The 23,187-nt window shown below is 36.1% G+C and overlaps 6 protein-coding genes, 1 long non-coding RNA gene and 1 pseudogene across 13 annotated transcripts; 5 read left to right on the plus strand and 3 right to left on the minus strand.

Annotated features, from left to right (window-relative positions):
* Nucleotides 1-688: 688 nt before the first annotated feature.
* Nucleotides 689-1,359, plus strand: LOC104781243 (transcriptional regulator TAC1-like). Its single transcript, XM_019244773.2, has one exon. The coding sequence runs from the start codon at nucleotides 754-756 to the stop codon at nucleotides 1,171-1,173; it is 420 nt and encodes a 139-aa protein (XP_019100318.2). The 5' UTR covers nucleotides 689-753; the 3' UTR covers nucleotides 1,174-1,359.
* A 1,463-nt stretch (nucleotides 1,360-2,822) lies between these two features.
* LOC104781242 (ultraviolet-B receptor UVR8) lies at nucleotides 2,823-6,121 on the plus strand. 4 transcript variants are annotated; one of them, XR_002037742.2, is made up of 12 exons: nucleotides 2,823-3,250; nucleotides 3,377-3,450; nucleotides 3,571-3,655; nucleotides 3,823-3,912; nucleotides 3,995-4,231; nucleotides 4,327-4,566; nucleotides 4,720-4,763; nucleotides 4,888-5,092; nucleotides 5,184-5,274; nucleotides 5,348-5,408; nucleotides 5,626-5,669; nucleotides 5,771-6,121. XR_002037742.2 is itself a non-coding variant. In XM_019244774.2 (11 exons), the coding sequence occupies exons 1-11, from the start codon at nucleotides 3,058-3,060 to the stop codon at nucleotides 5,891-5,893; spliced, it is 1,404 nt and encodes a 467-aa protein (XP_019100319.1). In that variant the 5' UTR covers nucleotides 2,823-3,057; the 3' UTR covers nucleotides 5,894-6,121. The 4 variants fall into 4 exon arrangements, 1 of the variants encoding a protein (XP_019100319.1); XR_766883.3 differs by having other exon boundaries at nucleotides 4,888-5,070; XR_002037741.2 differs by lacking the exon at nucleotides 5,348-5,408.
* A 4,431-nt stretch (nucleotides 6,122-10,552) lies between these two features.
* Nucleotides 10,553-12,837, plus strand: LOC104781244 (wall-associated receptor kinase-like 15). The gene is made up of 3 exons (XM_010505860.3): nucleotides 10,553-11,360; nucleotides 11,455-11,514; nucleotides 11,624-12,837. Exons 1-3 carry the CDS (start codon nucleotides 10,553-10,555, stop codon nucleotides 12,679-12,681), a joined length of 1,926 nt encoding a protein of 641 aa, XP_010504162.1. The 3' UTR covers nucleotides 12,682-12,837.
* Nucleotides 12,838-12,951: 114 nt separating this feature from the next.
* Nucleotides 12,952-14,132, minus strand: LOC104781245 (CASP-like protein 5B2). Its single transcript, XM_010505861.3, has 3 exons — nucleotides 13,637-14,132; nucleotides 13,368-13,500; nucleotides 12,952-13,264 (listed from the first exon to the last, which is right to left on the minus strand). The coding sequence occupies exons 1-3, from the start codon at nucleotides 13,765-13,767 to the stop codon at nucleotides 13,064-13,066; spliced, it is 465 nt and encodes a 154-aa protein (XP_010504163.1). The 5' UTR covers nucleotides 13,768-14,132; the 3' UTR covers nucleotides 12,952-13,063.
* Nucleotides 14,133-15,119: 987 nt separating this feature from the next.
* Nucleotides 15,120-16,734, plus strand: LOC104781246 (small ribosomal subunit protein uS3y). The gene is made up of 5 exons (XM_010505862.3): nucleotides 15,120-15,284; nucleotides 15,395-15,542; nucleotides 15,635-15,806; nucleotides 16,093-16,279; nucleotides 16,370-16,734. The coding sequence occupies exons 1-5, from the start codon at nucleotides 15,255-15,257 to the stop codon at nucleotides 16,571-16,573; spliced, it is 741 nt and encodes a 246-aa protein (XP_010504164.2). The 5' UTR covers nucleotides 15,120-15,254; the 3' UTR covers nucleotides 16,574-16,734.
* A 130-nt stretch (nucleotides 16,735-16,864) lies between these two features.
* Nucleotides 16,865-19,028, plus strand: LOC104781249 (aldo-keto reductase family 4 member C11-like; annotated as a pseudogene). Its single transcript, XR_015597480.1, has 7 exons — nucleotides 16,865-17,105; nucleotides 17,209-17,259; nucleotides 17,649-17,725; nucleotides 17,828-17,915; nucleotides 18,097-18,372; nucleotides 18,459-18,707; nucleotides 18,797-19,028. The product of XR_015597480.1 is annotated as an aldo-keto reductase family 4 member C11-like (transcript).
* A 63-nt stretch (nucleotides 19,029-19,091) lies between these two features.
* On the minus strand, nucleotides 19,092-20,052 carry LOC104775050 (small ribosomal subunit protein eS21y). Its single transcript, XR_002037743.2, has 4 exons — nucleotides 19,883-20,052; nucleotides 19,689-19,772; nucleotides 19,443-19,575; nucleotides 19,092-19,347 (listed from the first exon to the last, which is right to left on the minus strand). It is a non-coding gene; the product is annotated as a small ribosomal subunit protein eS21y (long non-coding RNA).
* Nucleotides 20,053-20,319: 267 nt separating this feature from the next.
* On the minus strand, nucleotides 20,320-23,059 carry LOC104781250 (uracil phosphoribosyltransferase, chloroplastic). 3 transcript variants are annotated; one of them, XM_010505865.3, is made up of 13 exons: nucleotides 22,605-23,059; nucleotides 22,384-22,497; nucleotides 22,207-22,285; nucleotides 21,938-21,996; nucleotides 21,764-21,841; nucleotides 21,584-21,665; nucleotides 21,435-21,483; nucleotides 21,297-21,358; nucleotides 21,003-21,070; nucleotides 20,837-20,892; nucleotides 20,707-20,754; nucleotides 20,555-20,624; nucleotides 20,320-20,459 (listed from the first exon to the last, which is right to left on the minus strand). In XM_010505865.3, exons 1-12 carry the CDS (start codon nucleotides 22,752-22,754, stop codon nucleotides 20,570-20,572), a joined length of 900 nt encoding a protein of 299 aa, XP_010504167.1. In that variant the 5' UTR covers nucleotides 22,755-23,059; the 3' UTR covers nucleotides 20,320-20,459; nucleotides 20,555-20,569. The 3 variants fall into 3 exon arrangements, with proteins under 3 accessions (XP_010504167.1, XP_010504168.1, XP_087367562.1); XM_010505866.3 differs by having other exon boundaries at nucleotides 20,320-20,478; nucleotides 22,605-22,826; XM_087511436.1 differs by having other exon boundaries at nucleotides 20,320-20,624; nucleotides 22,605-22,907.
* Between the last annotated feature and the right edge of the window lie 128 nt (nucleotides 23,060-23,187).

The following is a 23,187-nucleotide window of genomic DNA, read 5'->3' on the forward strand; positions in this document are numbered from 1 at the left end:
TTTTAAGAAATTGTAAAATTTCATGAGCCCATTGATAGTTGCTAAATTTGGGATTCTTAAAAATGATTGCATTTCAGACTTGTGGTAATCAGACTTGTTCTTCTGCAAATAATTCAGAAACTAACCATTGGAGAAAGGAGAGAGGAAAGGTTTGAAGAAATTGACCATTTTTTCTCTTTGCTTTCCCTAACGACTGAGAGACTCTACAATTGAGTTTGATTTTGGTTCTATGGCAACAACAACACTTTTCATTTTTTTTTGCTAGTGTTAATCGGCATCGTCGGAGATATCCTATAGCTCCGATGCTTCCATAATTTCACGAGGAGAGAGAGATGAGATGGGGTTGGGGAGAGAGAGATATCAAAATAAATAAAATAAAACTTTTTTTCTTTTTTTCTGTCAGCCAATCACAAGTTGACACATCCAAGTTTCTAAATGAATCTAAAATATCTTATCTAACCATCGATCCTAAGCAAAATTAGATTATTTATCATATATTTAATCTGTTTCAATATTTAAGCAACTCATAAGCAACTTGTAAGATACATCGATGGAGAGGACCTTATCTTTATACATTTGTCGGCTAGAAAAAGTCGGCTTTGACTTTAAATTTAATAAAGACTAATTATCACGTTGTATATCAGTATATTTAACCTTTCTTATGATATCTTGTGATGGTTTTATCAAATTTGCATCTCTTCGCAGATTATAATTACACTCCCTTGTTTATATTTCTCTCGATATTGTATACAAATGAATAGAAAATACTTGGATCGTCGATCATACTCATGGTCCGGATCACAAGCAAGACCATACATATGCGATTTTTGCGAGAGAGGTTTCTCCAACGCACAAGCTTTAGGAGGGCATATGAACATCCACAGAAAAGACAGGGCAAAACTTCGACAAGCGAACCTAAAAGAAGAAGATACTGAAGAAGCCACCACTTCGAGAAATCAGTTAGAGCAAGAGCTTATTGAGTTACCGTTCTTCGTTGATACGGTCCGTCGACCAACAACAAAAGAAGAAGATGATAAAAGCGATAACTGTGTAGGAGATGAAGAAAAGAACAAAACGAGGATACTTGAAACGGCTTTATCTCAAAGTGCAGAAGTGATAGATCTTGAGCTCCGGCTAGGATTAGATCCTTATAAGAAATCAACAAGTACGTAAATGTTTGAATAATTTAATCACCAAGTATGTAATTATGTGAATAATTTCGTTTGACTAGCTAGATATTGATTTGTTAATATTACACAAAAACTAACATTTATTATGTAAATATATATTGGTTACTGATTGTGATGAGTTTATAATCATTTATTGGTGACCATCATTGTTTTGTTTAATTGCCAAATACGCCTAACTGGTAACTAGGGTTCAATCATATTTTATTGTGAATCTTATGAAACATGAAACTTAACAAACAAACAAAAAACTATGCGCTCTACTCTTTTAGTGAAACTTAACAAACAAACAAAATATAGAAAGAATTAAAGGAAACGTTATTGACGAAAAACGATCGAAGGAAATATAAAAATTAGAGTTGCCATATTGTTTGGTTACCATAATTAGTAACGGAATGTAGATTTTTTTTTTTAAAAAAGGTTTAATTTCTAGTAGATAAAAACCCTAACACTTATATAATTCCCACCAACCTACTATTTTTTTTTGCTCAATCTCTCAATCCAATCTCATCATCCGCGCGCGATCCGCCTCACAATGATTTTAAATCACAAACCAAAACGACGAAAAGAACAAAAATACATTTGATGTATATATGAGGAAAAAAAACTCAAATAGGGATAGCGTGAGTATACATTTTGTTTTCTTGGAATTAGCATAAGTATACATCTATGAGAGCTATATTTATGTGATGATTTCATCGTTTAGCTGTTTCAAACGATCCTGTTGTGAATCAATAAAGTTTTAAAAAACAAATTAGAGAAAACTTAATAAATTGATAGGAATTTTTTAATAAAAAAACATAATAGTTAGGGACCCCAAAAAAGAAAAAAGAGAGGCTTGAATGTAATATATATATATATATATATATATTGTGTTTACAAAAAAAAAAGTGTAATATATATTGTGTTTGAAATGTGAGTCGTATGTGAAGTGCGGCTAAATTCTAGGTAAAAAATGCAGGAACCTTTCGTAATTGCTTTTGGAAACAATGTACACTCCATTTCAAAATAAATAGGTATTAAAAAAAAAACAAAAAAGTCCACCAGAAAACAAATGTTTAATTGTGATATGCATGGACATAGTCCTTACTCCTTAGGTTTTGAATAAACATCTACACCTTAGGGTGTATTTGATCGCACTATTACAAAAATAATATTAATAAGGATCAATATAGCACACACGATTTTATTTTTAAAAAGAGATAAAGTTTGTTTTCAAAAGTCCACACTTCTTGACACTAAGAAAGAAAGCTTCAAAATAATAATTGATCAGTTGGGATGTCTTTATATTTCTTATGCAAACCTGGTTAATAATAATATACATACACAAAGAGCTATTTGTGTGGCTAAACTATATAGTTTAAAGGTAAATAAACCAAGGTGTCGTAGTCAATTATATATTGAAACCAATTTCTTTTTTTTTTTTGTTTAAAAGGAAACTAATGAAATTTGCAACCACGCGTCCATTAGTGGAGAAAAGGCTGCTTCAAAAAATATGAGGAAGGTCTTTTTTGCTTACAGGAAACTTCTCGACATTTTTCGTATTAAAAATGCGGTCGCGATTATGCCACGTGTTATTAACATGACGTGGCATCCGAGGTGGCACAACCTAAGTCTCCGTAATTGATTCTCCCCACCTTCGTTATTTTTGTTTTCCAGTGAGTCAACTCGTTCTCTCTCTCTTGTTTCTCCGTTTCATAGATTCTCTCTGTTACTCCTCTTTTGCAAAACGCGATTTTTTCGTGAAAGTAAAACGCGTTTCTAGATCACTAGATTTTTTCGCTAAAGTTTGTGTTTTTTTTTTTTGGATTTGGTTGTGTGTGTGTGTGTGTTTTATGGTGGTGATTGTGGATTTGGAAGAATCTGTGCAATGAATGGAAATGTTCAGATTGGGGAATGTAAGGAGACTGCAGTTTACATGTCCGGTTACTTACCAGGAGCTTCTCCGGAGAAATCCCCTATTCTCTCTCCTGTTCCCGTGCGTTTACCTGCTGCTGTTCACGGTGGAGATTCGTGGAAAGATGTGTGTGGCGGTGGTTGTGGATTCGCTATGGCTATTTCAGGTTTTGATTTACTGATTTCTGAATCGGATCTATTCGAAGCTTATTTACTCATGTTCTAACAAAAAAAAAAAGATCATAACTTGGAATTTGCTTTACTGATTTTGTATGTTTTGTGGGTTTTATTAGAGAAGGGGAAGCTTATAACTTGGGGTTCTACTGATGATGAAGGACAGAGCTATGTCGCTTCTGGAAAGCATGGGGTAAACTTCTTTTTTTTCAAGATTATGGAACCTTTATCTCTTCTTGTCAGTTATCACCTTTTTGTTACCAAATTGATTCGATTATTGTCTTTTCTTGGTTACGACTTACGATTGGTTAAGGAAACTCCAGAGCCGTTTCCTCTTCCCACGGAGGCTCCTGTCGTTCAGGCTTCTTCAGGATGGGCACATTGTGCGGTTGTTACAGGTAATTTGACTAGCCTTTACTTCACTGCTTTGGCTTCTACTGCTTTACACTGGTCCATGTATGAAGTATTAAGGTAGAGTATTTGGTCAACTGCAACATGAAATGGAGTAATGACACTTGTAACTCTTGTCTTTTACTCATGACCTGTGTGTTGGTGGTGTGTACAGAGGCTGGTGAAGCATTTACTTGGGGTTGGAAGGAATGCATTCCATCAAAGGATCCTGTTAGGAAACAGCAGAGTGGCTCGAGTGAGCAAGGTGAGACTGGTTCAGATATCTTTGGTTTTAGTTTTGTAATTTATTTACTGTTGATGGATATGGTATGTTTGAATTGTCATAGTGAGTCCATCATCACAAGGTTCAAATGCAGCAAGTGGTATGACACTGCAGAATGAGAATCGGAAGGGAGGGGAGGAATTGGTGAAGCGGAGGCGGGTTTCAACTGCCAAAGATGAAGCCGAAGGCCTTTCACTTGGAGAGGACTTCTTTGCTATCACACCTTCACTTGTGAGTGTTGGCCTTGGAGTGAGGATCACCAGTGTTGCTACTGGTGGTCGGCATACTCTGGCGTTGTCAGGTGAAGTTGAATAAACGACTTCTTTACAAGATGAAGCTGCTACCTTGTAGTTGAAGATTCATTTGAGGATGATCATGTTTTTGCGGAAGTTTCAGATATAGGACAGATTTGGGGTTGGGGATATGGAGGCGAAGGGCAATTAGGATTGGGTTCCCGGATCAAAATGGTCTCGTCTCCTCATCTAATTTCTTGCTTTGAATCACCTGGATCTGGAAAAGAAAGATCTTTCATATTGCATCAAGGAATAACAACCACGTCTACTCAAGTTTCAAGAGAACCTGGTCGGCACATAAAGGCTATTTCTTGTGGAGGCCGCCATAGCGCGGCAATTACAGGTCCATTTTCTTTTCTGAGTTTTTCCTCTGTACATTACTGATCAAACTCGTGTGCAATGAAAGAATAGGAGGTTACGTTGCAGTATATGTATTTCTAAAGTTGGAAAACTTTGTGATAGTGTGATATTGATTGCTCGTCCTTCCTAGTTGCAGATACTGGAGGGTTAATAACTTTTGGATGGGGACTCTATGGACAGGTGAATGTTATACAGCGTAGCAATATTTGTCTCGTTATCTAGTTGACTAAGCTTTTGACTTTAACTGCATTCGGTATAGCCTCTCCATGTGCTCATGCTAACCCAACAATTTTTTTGCATTTAGTGTGGCCATGGAAACACAAATGATCAGTTAAGGCCCATGGCTGTTTCATCAGTGCAGAGTGTTCCGATGGAAAGCGTAGCAGCTGGATTGTGGCACACTATTTGCATCTCTAGTGATGGTAAAGTGTATGCCTTTGGTGGAAACCAATTTGGTCAACTGGGAACTGGCACTGATCACGCTGAGGTGACATCTCTTGTAATCCAAAGTTTGTAAACCAATTCTGGAAGTTTTCTGCAGTGCATGAACTGAAACATTTGGTATTACTGAAAGATTGTATCATCTGTCTTGTGATGTAGATGATACCGAGGTTGCTGGATGGCCAGAATTTGGAGGGTAAACATGCAAAAGCAGTTAGTTGCGGCGCGCGGCATAGTGTGGTTTTGGCAGGTATGGTTACTAAATGTTAATGGCAGAAAGGGACCTCTCCGAACCGAACTGAGCCCTAGCAATTTGTTTTCAGTTGTTTTAACGAGAAGATACTAAAGAGCCCTAGCTTGTGAGATGCTGCAACTTGTATTCAGGTCTCCTTTTGTATTGTTTTCAGTATTAATTTGTGGTCTCTCTTTAAGTTTTTCAAGAGAGAAAAAGTCATAACCTCGTTTTGAAACATGGAACATGTTCGTGAAACATGTAGATTGCCCTTTCGGATTCGAGTTCAACTTTGTGATAGAGGTGCTAACTAACTACTAAGTGTATTCTCGATTTTGCTGATTCGCACTGTAATTTTTGTTTCTGCAGAGGATGGTCGGTTGCTATGTTGGGGATGGAACAAATACGGGCAGGTACGAAGTTGTTCTGTTTTGTTTTGCTAACCGGTTATGTCTCAGTATCACTGTATTTGTACAAAAAGTATCTCATTTGCATCCCTCTTGTTACTCAACAGCTGGGTCTAGGGGACACGATTGACCGGAACATTCCTACTCAAGTCCAGCTGGAGGGCTGCAGACTGAGGAAAGTGGCGTGTGGATGGTGGCATACATTGCTACTAGCAGACTCACCCACTTGAGGTTTCCCAACCAGGCACCAGATCCTCAATATTACATTTTCGTGTTTTCGCCACTTTAGGTGCCTATAGGTTTGACAGAAGCTGTACATACAGGCTTTTTGCTATATATACTTTCTTCTTCAGTCTTTCCCTGTCTTCATGTTTTCCTTAGGGAGAGGGCTTTGACTTTGTATTGTGTAACATGGGGAAATTGCAGAAGACTAGAATAAAATACTGATTGGTATGAAAGGATCTTTAGGTTTCTTTAGATTTGGTGTAAAAACGATTGGATTTTTAGATTGGTAAAGAACAATAAGTCAGTGTCCTGCTTTGTACAGTCTTAGTCACAGCACTTCACTTCTATTTCACTTGTATCAGGAATCAGAAAAAGTCGTGCAATCAGTGTTAGTCGTGACTACAGTTTTTTGACGAGTTGGGAGGATAACTCATCTACTAGTTACAAATTTACAATCAACCACGCAATGAAACTAGTTTAATTAGGTTTAATAAACTGCCGAGTTGAAAAGGATGATTGGGAAATCTTTAGTATATTCCATGACAAGCGTAGATCCACGGTCAATATATAAATATACATCGAATCACAGCTAACTTGTGACTAAAATTTTAAATATTAACTGTCGTGTACTTCCATTAAGTTTTTTATTTTAGTTAAACAATGAAACAACTAGGGAAACAGAAACAAGTGTCACTATAAGTGCAGTATAATAATGTTGTAACTGCTGTATAATACGTTGGAAGGCACAAGGCTTAACATGGACGCACTAGCAAACGTCAGTAAGATAGATGCTAATTGGCTAGCTTAACATGGATGTACAAGCAAAAGTCAGTAAGATTACTAATTTTTTGGCGAGTAAGGATCATTTAATTATATTTTGCTTTTTAACGAGACATCTCTTCTTATTTTGCTACCTTATTTAGAGCTATTTAAGGATTACTACATAGTACATACAAATACTACTAGCTAGTATCTTATATAATATGACAAAGTTTCACTTAACTTTTCCTTTGGAGCTGACATGTGGCACTTTGTTTTCTCGACACCTGTTCTGTATTACCTTCTTTAGTAAATGTTTTGTTTTCAACATTCTGCTTTCCATAAATTGGTTAATATTTTAGTGGGTTAAAACTTAAAACCAATATATATGGGCGTACAACTGAATTAATGCTACTAATGGGCCATATGTATTCTTCACAATTTCAAAATTATAACATGGTTAATATTGACTTCTTCTTTATCGTCGGTTCAGTAAACCATGTAAGGCTAACCCATTATCACCTTTAAATCCCAATAACTTAGTTTACATTTATATATAAAAAAATCAGTTTCAATGTTTAGTCATAATTCTAATCTCTTACTTTTCTTATCTAAAATTCTGTAATGTCCCATTACTTTAAAACCGGCAAATTGTCCTACTATAGTGGCTGACTGGCTGGTTCCTTAATATGTTTTTGATGTGATTGTATTCTTTTTCGTCCTCAATTTATTGTCAAGATTCTAGGAAAGTCTCATGTATCTGAAACTTTTTTTCTTTAGATCAGGTAAATGAAACTGATCATTGCACAGTTCTTTTTTAAATGAAAACGGAGGATTCAAGATCTCAGACAAGGAAATAAAGTTTATGCAAGCATGTAAAAAAATTTAGTTACTCTTATTTTCTCCTCTTAAGGTGTAATGACATTTGTCTGTTTTACCTCAACGAGTTCGTAAAGGTTAATTACGACATAAAGACATCATGAAGCCTACGTGCATGTACACTACGACATATGTATAAAGTCAAAGGAATCCGTCACATTTTTTCTTGATAGGGAAGAATTCTTTTCGTCCTACAATTTCACAAGATCTTACCAGAGTTTCACGATGACATCTAAGATAAATGAACAATGCAACTTAGCGTAAGATGTATCCCAAACAAAGGTATATTTGTTTTAGAAAATGAATTTTTTGAATTTAAAATTTAATTATAAATTCCTTTATTTATATATTATTCTAACTTGGATTTTTTAAAAGATTACTACTACGGATAGGGAGACTCAAAGTTTAAAATCGATGATCATATCTCTAATACATGTGGAAGGAAAGACACTGAAGAAACAACGTTTTAATTACCAGGTGATTTGTAATTCATGACTTAAGTTACCTTGTGATATGGGACTTGAATTTCAACTTTCGCTTATTTCTTCACTTAACAACAAGACAAAGATGATGAGGATTTTCCTTTAACAATGTCAAAGTGAATAAAATCACCAAAATGTGATCTTTATTTTTTTTTAATTTTTCGCTTAAAGCTACTAAATAGGCAATGAAGGATTCATATCATTTTTCGTCTTGTATTAACAGGACCAAAAAAGGTGATTGTGATGGTAGGGATAATTATGGTATAACAAGTATTGTACTTCCAAAAGAGATCACTTCAATTTCATATCTTTACAATGGTCATTTTTAATAGACTACTACTTATGGTTACAGTTAAATCAATGAATAAAAGAAAAAGAAATAATATAGCATTTTATATATTGTTAAAATACAGAAAACTATAGGAAAATACTCTCTATGGAATCTCATAATTTTTTTTGGATTTTAACTAAATCTAAATAAAAAAAATACTATTGAAGTTTGAATTCATTGTGTTTAGAGAGTAAAGACACATGAATAAACCTTGAATATTATTTAAAATATATATATATTTTTTTGAAGTTGGTTAAATATTGATCGACCAATTTAATGTTTAATATCATTATAATTTTACAAATACATTACCTAAACCATCTATTTTGTAATCACAAGTTCCGCCATGAATGTATTGCAAAGCGGTTACATCGCAAAACAACACTTCCTAATTATAAAAGAGAATCAGTCTAAGCTTGTAAACATTTTGTTATTAGATAAAGTAAACATGATTAATGATATTCATCATACATGAGGATATAGTTTTTAGTTACTTAAGATTAGGGCTGGGCATAAAAACCATACCCGAATACTCAACCCGGAACCCGACCCGAAAAACCGGGTTTGGGTTGGGTACGGGTTTGCCTATAAAACCCTATTAGGTTCTATTTTCTAATATTCGTGGGTTCGGGTTAGGGTCGGGTAATATCCGGTACCCGTTTGGGTACCCATTAAACCCGAAAGCATAAACATATTTATAATATTTATCATTAATATAATGCAATTATCCCAAAATTATGATTATAATTTTGAATATTTCATTTAGTTTTATACCTAAATATCAAAAATAATCAAAATATCTAAAATATTTTGTCACAGAAGTCAAAATTTAACTAAATTTATTTAAATTTAATTAATTTTAATTATATTTTTTCGGGTACCCGATAGTTCGGGTACTAATCGGGTTCTAAATTTTGTAACTCAAACCAACCCGAACCCGGTAGTACCCAAACCGAACCGAACCCATATATCTAAAAATACCCAATGGGTTCTATTTTTCTAAACCCATTTATCCGAACCCGAATGGATAATACCCGAACCTAAACGGATTACCCGAATGCCCAACCCTACTTAAGATACTTGACTCTTCTCCCCAAAAAAATAAACCATTTTTATCAATAGAAAAAGAACCTCAATTACAAAAAGAAAAAAAAAAATAAAAATCTAACCGTAAATAAAGAAATTACCAATAGAACAAATGATAATTTAATTACAAAAATTAAACTAACGGAAAAATACGAAGACAAATCCGTGCTACGCACGGAGCAACTTCTAGTTTAAGAGATTGTTGCGTTTTCTAAAAAGTTAACTCAACTATGGTACAATACCTTAGAATGGATTGACGTAGAGTGGATAGGTGATATCTAAGATCTGTCGTACATTTACTGTTTTTTTTTTCTTAAAACAAAGCAAATTTAATTTTAACTTCATATCTGTACAAATAATATATTTTGACTACTCATAATTTATTTTGTACAAATAAACGCATCCTTAGCAGAAAGACTCTTCACCCACGATCAGTCCGAAGTTTCGGGAAACCAGATTTGTAGTGCAAATATAAAAGTAGTATAATCACCAAAAAAAAAACAGAAGAATGAATATTTTACGTTAAATGTTATACTAATAAACTATATGCTTGGGTTTATTGGCACTGTAACACATTATAACAGGCCAGTTGGCTCTGTACTTACAAGTATAAAGAAATATATTCCTCGGATACACAAAACTTTTATTTTGGTCAAGGATTATATCATTCAATTATTGTAGTAGTGAACATATAAATTTTGGGGCGAAGTAACCAAAAAAAAGAAGTGAAGAAAAACATTTCTTAAAATTTACATGTAACTAGCTTTTTTTACTCACATCACAGTCGCAAGAGCTGGTCAGGTTAATTCCGATGTGTAATACTCGTATTTGGAAGTCATCTATATTTCGAAACTATATTCCACCAAAATTTGTAGAACAAATGGGTTTATTGGCACGCAATTAAAAAAAACATCTTCGACATGTGTTCTCCTTGTTAACGAAGTAAAAATAAACAGAATTTTGGGTCAATTCAAGATATCAAAACACAGCTTTTAATGTACCCCCTGATGCAATCGGGAAAACAATACACTATTTTATAAAAGATGAAAACGGAAATCATAGTACACATGCAGCTAATATATCACACACACCCTGAGAAAGCACCTGCCCATAATAAAACAAACAAAATGGAGCTTCCATGGCTATCTCTCATCACCCTGCTCACTCTTTCTTTACTTCTTTCCTTCTCTTCTTCTACTGTAAAAGCTTTCAAACGATGCCCTAACTGCGGGTCCACTCAAGTCCCATACCCGCTAAGCACAGGACTAGATTGTGGCGATCCAGATTACAAGATCCGGTGTGATGAACGTGGTTCTCTATGGTTCGATACGCTCAACGGATCAACCAATCCGATCAAAACAATTGACCCGTCAGGCCAACGGTTCGTTCTCCGTCCACCAGGGTTCGAACCAAACAAATGTGTATCGGTCGATATCAAGTACCACGGTATTCAGCTAGACCCGAACCTTCCTTTCAACGTTAGTAGTAGTAACACGGTTATAATCATGAATTGTACAAAAGATGGTCTAGATTCATACAGCTCTCAAGGGTTTAACTGCTCAGACAATAGCTTGTGCCACAAGTTTCTCAACCAGAATCTCGAAGTACGAAGCAAGTGCCGAGGCGTGTCATCGTGCTGCTGGTATAAAACCGGTGCATCGGTTAATACTTATAAAGTTTACAGAGCTAGGACAGATATGTGTTCGGCTTATCAGAGTTATATGAATCTGGATCTGCTGATGCCGGTTAGTAAATGGGGTGAACCGGCCGTGGAGATACTATGGGAAACTCCGAGAGAACCGGTTTGTAAGATTCAGGGAGATTGCAAAGATTTGGTGAACTCGGTTTGTTTAGGCGATTCTACGAATTTAGGACAGACGAGATGTTTCTGCAAGAAAGGGTTTCGATGGAACTCGGTTAACGCAGTATGTGAAGGTCCGGTCCGGTTTTGTGATTTGGTTTTTGATTTGTGTTTTAGATTTGAGCTGTTCCGTTAACTAAGTGCAAAATTTGTTATATGTTTATTTAGTTAACCGATGTTCTAAGGGAAAGAAATGCAAAAGATGGAGCAATTTACCTTTGATTGGAGGTAAAACCGGATCAGATTCGGTTTGGTTCTTTGGTTTATTATCCAAATCAATTTGGATTCAAGCCGGTACGGTTCGATTTTAGACTGATTAGTTTCGGTTATTGAACAGGTTTAACCGGAGGAGTGGGAGCAATATTGATCGCCGGATTCGTAATGAAGACGATCATCACAAAGCAGAATCGGATAACCGCCGGAAGCCAATCGTGGGCGAGCTTAAGGAAACTACACCGTCACTTATTGGCTACCAACAGTACCGGACTCGATCGAATCTTCACCGGCAAAGAGATCGTCAAATCAACAAACAATTTCGCCAAATCGAACCTCCTAGGGTTCGGCGGATTCGGCGAAGTCTTCAAAGGAAACCTCGACGACGGCACCACCGTAGCCGTGAAACGAGCCAAGCTAGGGAACGAGAAGAGCATATACCAAATCGTCAACGAGGTTCAGATCCTTTGCCAAGTTAGCCATAAGAATCTAGTGAAGCTTCTCGGATGCTGCATTGAATTGGATATGCCGATACTAGTTTACGAGTTTGTCCCTAACGGAACTTTGTATGAACACATCTACTGCGGCGGCGGAGGAGGAGGAGGAGTATATGATCCTTTACCGTGGCGGCGACGTCTCATGATCGCTCACCAAACGGCTCAAGGACTTGCTTATCTTCACTCATCAGCTACACCACCGATTTATCACAGAGACGTTAAATCGAGTAATATATTACTAGATGAGAATCTTGATGTTAAGGTTGCTGATTTCGGATTATCAAGATTAGGTTTGAGTGATGTGAGTCACGTTACTACCTGTGCGCAAGGAACCTTAGGGTATTTAGATCCAGAGTACTATCTTAACTTCCAGTTGACGGATAAGAGCGACGTTTATAGCTTCGGGGTTGTGTTGTTCGAGTTGCTGACTTGTAAGAAGGCGATTGATTTCAATAGAGACGAGGAAGATGTGAATTTGGTTGTGTTTGTTAGGAAAGTTTTGAAAGAAGGGAGATTGATGGATGTGATTGATCCGGTGATCGGGAAAGGAGCGACGGGGATGAAGATTGAGTCGATGAAGGAGCTTGGAGTTTTGGCGGAGCGGTGCGTTAAGGAGACGAGACAATGTCGACCAAGCATGAATGTTGTAGTGAAGGAGATCGAGAGCATTTTACACGGAATTTAGAAAGTTTGTGAAGAAAACGACGTTTTGTTGTGTCGTAGAAGGATTTTGTAAATAAATAATAATTTCACTAGTGAGAATTTACATGTCTTGTTTTCTATGAATGTATTTGTTTTCAAAAGAAGTATTAGTTGGCAATTGGAAGAAAGTTTTGTAAAACGGATCAAAGATTTACACTCATCAAAGTTTTGATTACTACTTGTAGTGCTCAATGAATGTAACATGGTTATGAGTCTTCTTCTATAAGTAAGGTGTGGTGTGGTTAAGACTTGATTTCAAGAAACACTGATGGATTCGATTTGAAACACTGATCTCAAAACTGCAAAAGATGTTCTCAACATTCCAAGAAGAAAAAAACACAAAGGTGGGGGGTTTATTTTCGAAACTAAACGGAGGCTAAGATCCAGAATGTGACATGAGAAGAAACAGCGATTTGGATCCAAGTGACGAACGAAAGGGCTACAGCTACTTCATACCTAAGACAAGGATATTGGGTCTGAGTATTGCAATACTTGATATCTTTTTCATATAAGACTACAACTCCTGCTGATGAACATGCAGCTGCAAGAGATAACATTGCAGTCACCTGCAAAACAAGAAAAAAAAAACATTTCAATTCCTTAAAAAAAATATCATATCAGGAACATTGCATTCAATGTAAACAAACCCAAATAAATGTGGTACCATACCCAATCACCAACGACGAATAAGCTAACCAAGATTGGGTTTTGGAGATCTTTTTTGCCCCTGAGAGCATAAACATCAAGACAAGCTAACCCAAAGCTCCACAGCAATTGAAGACCCATTGATGCAATCAAGTAGCTAAACAAAACAAACCAACATCAACAAGACTTCCACTAACAAGAAATTTTTCTAGTTAAATCCGCCAAATCCGAGACATCATCTAAGCGAACAAAACAAGGTTAAAAAGAAAGAAAGACAAAAACAAACACTTTACCAAAAAGCAGTGTGAACAGAGAACTCTTTGGCAGAGACCATAACCCCGATTGAAGCCGCAGCTGAAGCACATTGTCCGATTCTCAGTAACAGACCACACAAAGTTCCCGGACCTCCGAAAAGCTTCTTCATTTCAATCAACAACGATTCCAATATCTCTTTCCCAAAAACCCAGAAATTTCTGCTTAAATCAGCGAGGAAAGAAGAGGAGACAAAATCGAGGAAAAAACAAAAAAAAAAGAAACCCTAGTTTTCGCAATTGGAAAAGGCTACATTTGCTTCAGGAGAGATTTTGGCGGGGAAAAGCAGAGGAACTCCATAGCTAGCTAAGTTGAAAGAAGAAGAGGATGAGATTTTTGAGTCACCTACCTACTAATAGAATTTCCCAAAACGGCTTAGATTCGATATTAAGCTTCTTCCATCTTTCTTTTCTCCCTTTGACATTTTTTTTTTTGCTTTTAGTGGACTGAGTGAGAAGAACCAAGCGTCCTACGTGGCGGACAGATTTTTTTTGTTTGTTTGAGTTAATATGGAAACTTTAATTTTAACTTACTTGGTTGGTTTTTACTTTTAAAGTAACTTTATTAAACAATTTAAGGCCTCGAATAGATGTGGTTATTCGGTTTTTGGTTTTAGATTTTTCAAAAATCCATTTTTTAACCATTTAAGATTTTATAAAAGATGGTTTCCCTAAAAAAAAAAAAGGAAATTCAGATTCTTGAACATTTTACTAATTTTTTAACAAAATCCAAAATCTCACTTCAATGAGTGTTTGAGATTTCCTCTATGAAACATTTTTTTCTTTCTAATTTTTCATTTGGGCCTTGAATGTTTACTAGATTTTAAGTAGATTTTGGATTTTGATTCTTTGAAAACCTATTTTTTTCCATTCAAGATTTTCAAAAAATAGATTCCCTTAAATTTAGGAAAACTAGTTTTTGGGTAGTTTCTTGCAATTTCAAAGAGAAACTAAAAAATATAATTTGTGGTTTTTGTAAAAAATAATTATTTTCAAAGAGAACATTTTTAATTTTTGAGTTTTTGATTTTTTATTTATTAATTTTCAATTTAATAGCAAAAACTAAAAACCAAGAAATCAGAAACCAAAATTTAAAATCTAAAATCTAAAAACCAAAAACCATCTAAAAACTAATTACCATTCATGGCCTTGTTTTTTAATTTATTTTGCAAAATCTAAAATCCAAAACCCAAAATCCAAAACCCAAAATCCAAAAACTAAAATCTATAATCTAAAAACTACCTAAAATCTCTCAAACGTTCATGGTCTAATTCTACTGTATGAAGTTAATGTCATTTTTGTGCTTTGGAAATGTGTATAAAATACGGAATATTCAGAGGTGCGACACAAGTCTTTTATTTATTTGATTAAAAACATATTTGAAAACATCCATAGGCCCAAACCAAACCATTGAGTTAACTATTTTTTGATCAATATATGGGCCTTTTTGGCCCAAAGTAAATTTGGACGTGAAACCTGATTTTCTGAATTAGGTCAAATATAAATACTACTAATATCATCTCTCTCGAGATTACGGCTCCTTGTTCTCACTCATTTTTAGGGTTTCCAGAGATCGGCAGATTTTGACATTCACACAATCATGACGACTCAGATCAGCAAGAAGAGAAAGGTTTGAATTCTGATTTCATATTATTTTTTTGTTTACATTTCGATAGATTTATCTCGCTGCATCGTTATTGGAACTGTTTTGAGTAACTCTGTTGGGATTTTCATTTGTAGTTTGTAGCGGACGGTGTCTTCTACGCTGAATTGAACGAGGTTCTCACCAGAGAGCTTGCAGAGGATGGTTACTCTGGTGTTGAGGTTAGGGTTACTCCTATGAGGACTGAGATTATCATCAGGGCCACCCGCACCCAGAACGTTCTCGGTATGTTGTATCTGTTCTTCATTTTGGGTAATTTTAAATCTTTTAGAGACTTGTGTGTGGAGATCTGATTTAGGATAGTTGTTTGGATACAGGTGAGAAGGGGAGGAGAATTAGGGAATTGACATCACTTGTCCAGAAGAGATTCAAATTCCCACAAGACAGTGTTGAGCTTTATGCTGAAAAGGTGACCAACAGAGGTCTTTGTGCCATTGCTCAGGCTGAGTCTTTGCGCTACAAGCTTCTCGGTGGTCTTGCTGTTCGTAGGTATGACATTTCTGTACTTTGTTTTCGTTGAAACTTCATTTGAGGAATTGGTTTTGGCAACTTACTACTAACTTGTTTAAGCATTCACTTGACCCCTAATAGTTATATGTTTAGTATAGAGTAGTTGTAATATATGTCTTTCATATACAGAATGGTAATGTCTCTATCTACTGAACTCGCTGTTCATACATAAGGGTTTAAACTAGGTTCTAAATGTACACGAGTTTCAAAGTCAAAAGATTTTATACGAAGATGTTAATCTTGGCAATGATTTTATGTTGTACAGGGCTTGCTATGGTGTATTGAGGTTTGTTATGGAGAGTGGTGCTAAGGGATGCGAGGTGATTGTAAGTGGAAAGCTCCGTGCTGCTCGTGCTAAGTCGATGAAGTTCAAGGATGGTTACATGGTTTCATCTGGTCAACCAACTAAGGAGTACATTGACTCTGCAGTGAGACATGTTTTGCTCAGACAGGTAAATATCCTTGGGAGATGTTCTTTAGTGTGTAAGTAATTCAGCAATGTTTGTCTAATATCTAAGTCTGGTTAAAACCGCAATGTGTAGGGTGTGTTGGGAATCAAGGTGAAGGTTATGCTTGATTGGGACCCTAAGGGCATTAATGGACCAAAGACACCATTGCCTGATGTTGTGATCATTCATGCTCCTAAGGATGAAGATACCAGCTACCCACCTGCTCAGGTTTCTGCTCCGGCTGCTCTTGTGCCTGATGCTCCACTTACAGCCGTAGATTACCCTGCAATGGCCTAGAAGAATCCCTTCCTTTACTAGTCGATGTGATTTTGTTTTCAACTGTTATTTCTCTTTCGACAGTTTGTAGCTTGTCGTATCTTCGAATCAGACACGGTTCCCCCACCAAATCTTTATCTAAAGTTATCTCAATTTCCCAGTGTTGGAAAATACTTCATAAATCATTTTTCCATTTATTTCTTATTCATACGAAAATTTGCAGAATATTATACGAATTTAAATAGTATTTAAATTGGTGATATTGAACCTGTAACGTGGCGTTTGGATTCATCCACGTGTTTGAAATCTAGCCGTCTAGAAATTAAAACTCCGACGAGTTTCCCGCTCTGTCGACTCTTCTTCCTCCGCCTTATAGTAAAAATGGTCAGTTGGTCACGAGAGAGATCTAAATCGCACTCCTAAAGCTCTAACAATGGCGGACGAACTTGGATTCTTCCAACTCAACACCGGATCAAAGATCCCATCGGTCGGTCTCGGAACATGGCAAGCTGCTCCTGGCGTCGTTGGAGACGCTGTCGCCGCCGCTCTGAAGGTTCGTATGTGATTTTTCGTTCTCATTTAACTGATCCTTAGATGTTCAAGGTTTGATATCAGATCTTAACAGCATCATCGTTTTCTTTTTTTTTTTTTTGCAGATTGGGTATCAGCATATTGATTGTGCTTCAAGATATGGCAATGAAATTGAGGTTAATCCATCCACCGATCTGATTTTTTTTAGTATGTAATGGCTTTTTAGGTTCTTCATTATCTTCTTGCCTGTTTGAATTAGACGGGATCTGAATCTTGTCTACCTCATGTTTCCACACATTTTGTATCATCTCTTTTTTGTTCATCTTTTGGCGTAGCTTGATGCTCTTTAGTAGAACAGTTGGTATGATCGTTCTTATTGGATTTAGTATGTTGTCCTGTTTTTTGGGAATGACAATGGCACACATTGTTTTGTTTATCTTCTTGTTAACTAGCTTTACATTTTGAAGGATTGATTTTATTACTTGGTATAAACTGCTTTCAAATTCATTTGATATGTACATTCTATTTATGCTATGGAGATATTGAAAACGTTTTTCACCTCCAGATTGGGAAAGTTCTGAAGAAGTTTTTTGAAGATGGCGTAGTGAAGCGTGAGAAGCTGTTCATCACTTAAAAAATCTGGTATTTTGTCCATAACGTTTCATGTTTTCTTACGCATTTTCAGTTTCCTTCGCGTCTGCTTAGCCTCTAATCTCTTATAACCTACAAATTATGCCATGACAGGCTGACTGATCTCGACCCTCCGGATGTACATGAGGCATTGAACAGAACTCTACAGGATCTGCAGCTTGATTATGTTGATTTGTATCTCGTAAGCATGACACCTTTGAACATATGCTAATTTTATTATTTTAACAGTTTTCATGATGTGTTTCTTGCTTAGTTTTTAGCCTTTGATTTGTTCTTACAGAACTAGCTGGATCTTTGGATTTGAAACTCTAGTAAAGCTTTACTTGTATTTTGATTGGTTTCATTTGATCTTTTTTCTCAAGATGCACTGGCCTGTTAGATTGAAGAAAGGCACTGTTGAGTTTAAGCCTGAGAACATTATGCCTATCGATATTCCTAGCACATGGAAAGCAATGGAAGCACTGTATGATTCAGGCAAGGCACGAGCCATTGGCGTAAGTAATTTCTCTACAAAAAAACTCTCAGATCTCGTCGAAGCTGCTCGTGTTCCTCCCGCTGTAAACCAGGTGGAATGTCATCCTTCATGGCAACAACATAAGTTACATGAGTTCTGCAAGTCCAAAGGGATTCACCTCTCAGTAAGTTTGAAAACACTAACATGTCCAAAATATTATAGAAAATCAGAATTTCATGCTTATACACTTTTGAATTTTCACTGTGTCAGGGATATTCGCCACTGGGTTCTCCTGGAACATCGTGGGTGAAGGCTGATGTTTTAAAGAGTCCGGTTCTGGAAATGGTTGCTAAAGAACTAGGAAAGTCTCCTGCACAAACCGCGCTTCGATGGGGACTTCAAATGGGTCATAGCATACTTCCCAAAAGCACAAATGAAGCAAGAATCAGAGAGAATTTTGATGTATTGGGATGGTCAATCCCAAAAGAAATGTTTGACAAGTTTTCCAAGATAGAGCAGGTAAGTAAAAACTATAAACCACGTCTCTGCAAATTTAGAATCTATGAGATGAAGTCTAAACTTTAATACGAATCTTCTTCACTGTGCAGGCTAGGTTAGTCCAAGGCACGTCGTTTGTTCATTTGACGTTGAGTCCATACAAGACACTTGAAGAGCTTTGGGATGGTGAGATATGATGAATGCAAAGACGTCTTTTGTTATAACCATTTTCGTTTGAAGATGGAGAAAACTATGTTCCACTTCTTAGCACTTAAATCGAGGGAAACAATGTGTAAACGATATACTTTTCAATAATAAAACGAAATTTGCAGTTCGTATTAACAGGTAGTTTCTTAAGTCCACCAGGCAAATCACTAAGAGAAACAAACGAAGCCACATTCAAAATTTAGACTGTAATAGAATTTGATTCCATTGGCCTCACAGCCTAATAATAATTATCTTTCATAAAACCATAAAGCAAAAAAAATCCAAAACATGAATTCGCATGTAGAGAAACTAACGAAGCCACATTACTACATTGAAACCTCAAAAAAAGCAAACTAAGAGGCCGCCGAGCTTTTTGACTTTTGTGACCTCACTGTTGTTTAGCTTCAACCTTCTTCTTCTGCCAGAGCCTGTCGACGCCACTGTCTGCGTCTCCCTGCAGATTCGATCAAAAACAAAACTCATTCACGATCTTTGTTATAACAAACTGTGGGAAGAATAATTCAAGCAATTTGAAGTAATCCAACAAACCTGAGCTCGGACAAATCCACATAGAGCAAAGGTGGTGAATTGGCCGGTGTACACACCATCAGCATCAAGGTGACCAATGTTAAGCTGAACAGAAGCATGATCCTTTGATGTGATCAATCTGTTTGTTGCCGAGCTGAATTTTACAAAAAAAAAATAACAAAACCGAATCAAGCTTAGTACTTAATTAAGAGAATTTAGCTTAATCTATATTAATCAAATGTAGAGAAAAGAGAAAGCTGATAATACCATTTTCTTGGAACGTAGAGCTCTGTGAACTGACCTTCTTCGTTCTGCATTTTTACAGATTTGGCTTGAACAGTCAAAAAGGATCTGAGCAGGTTAAACAGACACAAAAATTATTAATCAGATGAGCAATAGAACAAGTGATTCTGTAAAAATCCATTAGATACCAATGGAAGAAGGAGACTAAGACTTCTCACCTGTGATGAAGAAGAAGAAGTATCTGAGATCAGTTTGGCGGCGACGAAGATGAAACTAAATGGTCGGTTTATTTTATTTATAGTAGAGAGCTCTTAGGGTTTGCTTTTATCACAATGACCACTACACCCCTTTATTATGTTTTGTTCAATAAACCCGATCCAATTATAGCGGGTTTTAAATTTAAATCGAACCGAAACTACTAAAGGTTTTAAACCAGAATTAGACCGACGCTTGTTTTTTGTAAACCTGTTGATTTGGTAATAACATCATCGGACTCGGGAATCGTTACCAAACCAAAACAAAAGACTGGTTCAGTTTGGGTATTCAGATTGAAAATTTGGTTCAAATGTCTGATTCATCTAAATGCTTTTTTTCAGACTTGCTTGCATATTTTTGTTCTTTCAAAAATGGTTTTGTAGAGAGACAGTTGACAAAATGACACATAAATCACGATAATACTCCCCAAAGAAAATTTGTGTTTACAAGTTTTTTGTTCTTTGTTTCTTAATAATGAGGAGAATTCAGATTCTTCTTGTTTGTAAATCTTTGACTCTTTATCAAAACACTTTCAGTAACCTGAGATCAAGACATATATCTAAGCAAAGTAAGAAACCAAATTAGTCTTAATGATTTTTGACTGTAAAGTTTTAAAAACTCTACACAAGAAGCACCTTCATCAAAAAAGCTCATTCTGTCCCGAAACTGCGGTCTCCAGCGTCTCCAAGCCCAGGTATTATGAACCTATTTCGTTGTAAATACACAAGGAAATTAAAAAGCCAAGAACCCAATACCGAAAACGTGTGAACTTGCATATCTGACTTACCCATGTTCATTGACTTCAGGATCGATCATTCCAGCATATACATGAAGCCTGAAATATGTTGCAAACAGTTTAGTAAAGAGTTAAACAAATGTCAAACAAGTTCAGAGATGATCTTTTGCTATTGATTTACCCAGGGAATTTCTCATTAAGCTTCGACAGTCCAGGAGGTGCAGTACACGCACAAATCTGTAATCAAGGGAGGTACCGGAAAAAAATCAAACTACTTGGAGGATATTATTAGGTAGCCAAGATTTCTGACATAAAACTGCTTTCTATATATATATATATATGATTACCACTTTGATTTGCTGAACAGACAAACCACGTTCCTTCAATAGATCCATCGCCGCAATTATGGTACCACCTAACATACAAATAAACAGTGTTTTGAAGCATAGAGAAAAAACCAAGCTGTTGCTAAACCTACACTTCAAGCTATGAAACAGTTTGGTATCACCATGTCATGCGTTCACATTCCCATATTATCGTGTACATTTTGAACATCAAACCTTAATTACACTTGTAATATGGAGGAGGCTAAAATGACTAAAACTCATTACGTTACAAGAATTGATTCAAGACTTTCTTACCTGTGGCAATCATTGGGTCGACCAAAAATACTCTCGAGTTCTTGGGAAATTCATCAGGCAACCTAAAGAAGATGTATCAAAAGCTGTTATTGTAAAACACTTCAGTAAAACTACATAATGCTGCAGACAAGTCCTTACTTGTTAAGATACACTGACGGCAAAAGTGTTTTCTCATCCCTACTTACTCCTGGCAAATAGGATAAAGCACGGGGACATCATACATAGGCTATTAGATTTTAAAAAAAAGAGTCGTCATGTTTGACATCTTCGAACAAGAAAGTATTTACCTAAATGATACACTTTATTCGCAGGCAAAACCGAGGACGCATGTTCTGCAAGAGCAAGACCAGCTCTCAATATCGGAATAACCTACACAAGAGACAAAAACCAAGTGTCAGATATGTTTTTATATTTTGCGTTTGAGAAGAAAGTATAAAGACAGGAAGAATTGGAGGAATTAAACGAACCGCAATAGGCTCTCTAGGATCAATGAATTCAACAGAAGCAGGACCAAGTGGAGACATTATTTCTCCAACAACAGTTGGCTTCAAAACACACAGACAAGAAACAATAAGCAAAAAAACCAGAGTAAACAAATTCAAGAAAAAGAGATGTGAAACTTTGTTAAAACGGTTAGTCACCAGCCACTCTCGTGATGCTTCATACATGAGTAGTCTCCCTAGTTCAGCCATTGCATTCCCTAAGATAATTTGAAAAAAAACTCAAGCTTTAAACAGAGACTTTTATAGTAGTAGCAAATTCATATTCAAACGCAATTAAGCAGATAATATAGTCTAAGAGCTAAAGAATGTTCACTAAATTCAAGAATTAGGATCCAACGAATCAGAAATTGAATTCAGTTCTACATGCATCTCTCTACTTGGTGTGGGATAAAATCTTATCTACTCACTGAAAATAGGACAAGGGGTCTGGTCATTTCTCAGAACAGAGATCCAATGTTTGATCAACGGATGTGGTGGCACAAACACCTGAAACCCAAAATCAAATCAACACAAACTCAAAAAAAAAAAAAAAAAAAAAAAAAATCTAAAATTCAATCGGAGTGTTTTTTTGTTTGTTTGTTTACCAGCATCCTGTTGCTTCCGTTGATGGAACCTTCCGACGCAGCCATTTTAGCTCTAACTCGAATACACCGCCGGGAAACAGACGAAGAAGAAGAAGAAGAAGCACCGACGAAATTCTATACAACCAAAATTCGAGAAAATCAAAAGCAAAAAGATTCAGTTTGAATATACAAAAAGGGTTCACTCGAAGCTAAGGAATAATAGAATATAATTATATATCTACTCGGGCGAGAATCGGGGAGAAATTAAAGGAGAGGAGAGAGGACGAAGGATTAGGGTTTAGGCGGCTGCTGCTACATTGTTGTCGGGGATCAAAACGCAGCGTATCGGAACTACACCTGAATGCGTTACTACTACTAATTGAGTACGCCATTTTCGTCGATGTTGTTCCCAATCTGGTTAGAATCTTTTTACAAAGACGATAGGGCGGGCGAACGAACTTAAACCGGCTCTCAATTAAGTAGTATAGTACCGAAACTAATTTTCGATCTTATTCTTTCGGCCCATTAGGGCATGTCCATTGCACATTTTTTTAGAGGGTCTTTGATTAAAAAATAATAAAATAAGACACATAATATTAAAATTCACTAGTAAATGTCTTTTTTACTCAAGAATTGTACTTATCTAGCTGTTTCTCTTTGTTCAAAAAAAAAAAACTAAAATAAAAATCTAGCTGTTTCTCAAGATACATAACATTAAAAAGGTTTACTATATAATTAGAGACAAATCCATAGAAATAATAATAACTTTTTTAAAAAGAAAAACAAAAGCTTTACCAATGTAGTTGAAGCAAATGTGATGTTTTT

Source organism: Camelina sativa, chromosome 4, assembly GCF_030686135.1.
Source record: "Camelina sativa cultivar CO46 ecotype springtype chromosome 4, ASM3068613v1".
Lineage (NCBI taxonomy): Eukaryota > Viridiplantae > Streptophyta > Magnoliopsida > Brassicales > Brassicaceae > Camelina > Camelina sativa.

Excerpts from the sequence above, each read along its gene's own strand:
- LOC104781243 (XM_019244773.2), top strand. The coding sequence starts at position 754 with ATGAATAGAAAATACTTGGATCGTCGATCATACTCATGGTCCGGATCA.
- LOC104781242 (XM_019244774.2), top strand. The coding sequence starts at position 3,058 with ATGAATGGAAATGTTCAGATTGGGGAATGTAAGGAGACTGCAGTTTAC. Across the intron at positions 3,451-3,570 it reads TCGCTTCTGGAAAGCATGGG|GAAACTCCAGAGCCGTTTCC; the intron begins GTAAACTTCTTT and ends CGATTGGTTAAG. Across the intron at positions 5,071-5,183 it reads CTGGCACTGATCACGCTGAG|ATGATACCGAGGTTGCTGGA; the intron begins GTGACATCTCTT and ends CTTGTGATGTAG.
- LOC104781244 (XM_010505860.3), top strand. The coding sequence starts at position 10,553 with ATGGAGCTTCCATGGCTATCTCTCATCACCCTGCTCACTCTTTCTTTA. Across the intron at positions 11,361-11,454 it reads GGTTAACGCAGTATGTGAAG|TTAACCGATGTTCTAAGGGA; the intron begins GTCCGGTCCGGT and ends ATGTTTATTTAG. Across the intron at positions 11,515-11,623 it reads CAATTTACCTTTGATTGGAG|GTTTAACCGGAGGAGTGGGA; the intron begins GTAAAACCGGAT and ends GTTATTGAACAG.
- LOC104781245 (XM_010505861.3), bottom strand. The coding sequence starts at position 13,767 with ATGAAGAAGCTTTTCGGAGGTCCGGGAACTTTGTGTGGTCTGTTACTG. Across the intron at positions 13,501-13,636 it reads TCTGTTCACACTGCTTTTTG|CTACTTGATTGCATCAATGG; the intron begins GTAAAGTGTTTG and ends TGTTTTGTTTAG. Across the intron at positions 13,265-13,367 it reads TATTCGTCGTTGGTGATTGG|GTGACTGCAATGTTATCTCT; the intron begins GTATGGTACCAC and ends CTTGTTTTGCAG.
- LOC104781246 (XM_010505862.3), top strand. The coding sequence starts at position 15,255 with ATGACGACTCAGATCAGCAAGAAGAGAAAG. Across the intron at positions 15,543-15,634 it reads CCGCACCCAGAACGTTCTCG|GTGAGAAGGGGAGGAGAATT; the intron begins GTATGTTGTATC and ends GTTTGGATACAG. Across the intron at positions 16,280-16,369 it reads GACATGTTTTGCTCAGACAG|GGTGTGTTGGGAATCAAGGT; the intron begins GTAAATATCCTT and ends CGCAATGTGTAG.
- LOC104781250 (XM_010505865.3), bottom strand. The coding sequence starts at position 22,754 with ATGGCGTACTCAATTAGTAGTAGTAACGCATTCAGGTGTAGTTCCGAT. Across the intron at positions 21,484-21,583 it reads GAATAAAGTGTATCATTTAG|GAGTAAGTAGGGATGAGAAA; the intron begins GTAAATACTTTC and ends CCTATTTGCCAG. Across the intron at positions 20,625-20,706 it reads CCTGAAGTCAATGAACATGG|GTTCATAATACCTGGGCTTG; the intron begins GTAAGTCAGATA and ends ACAACGAAATAG.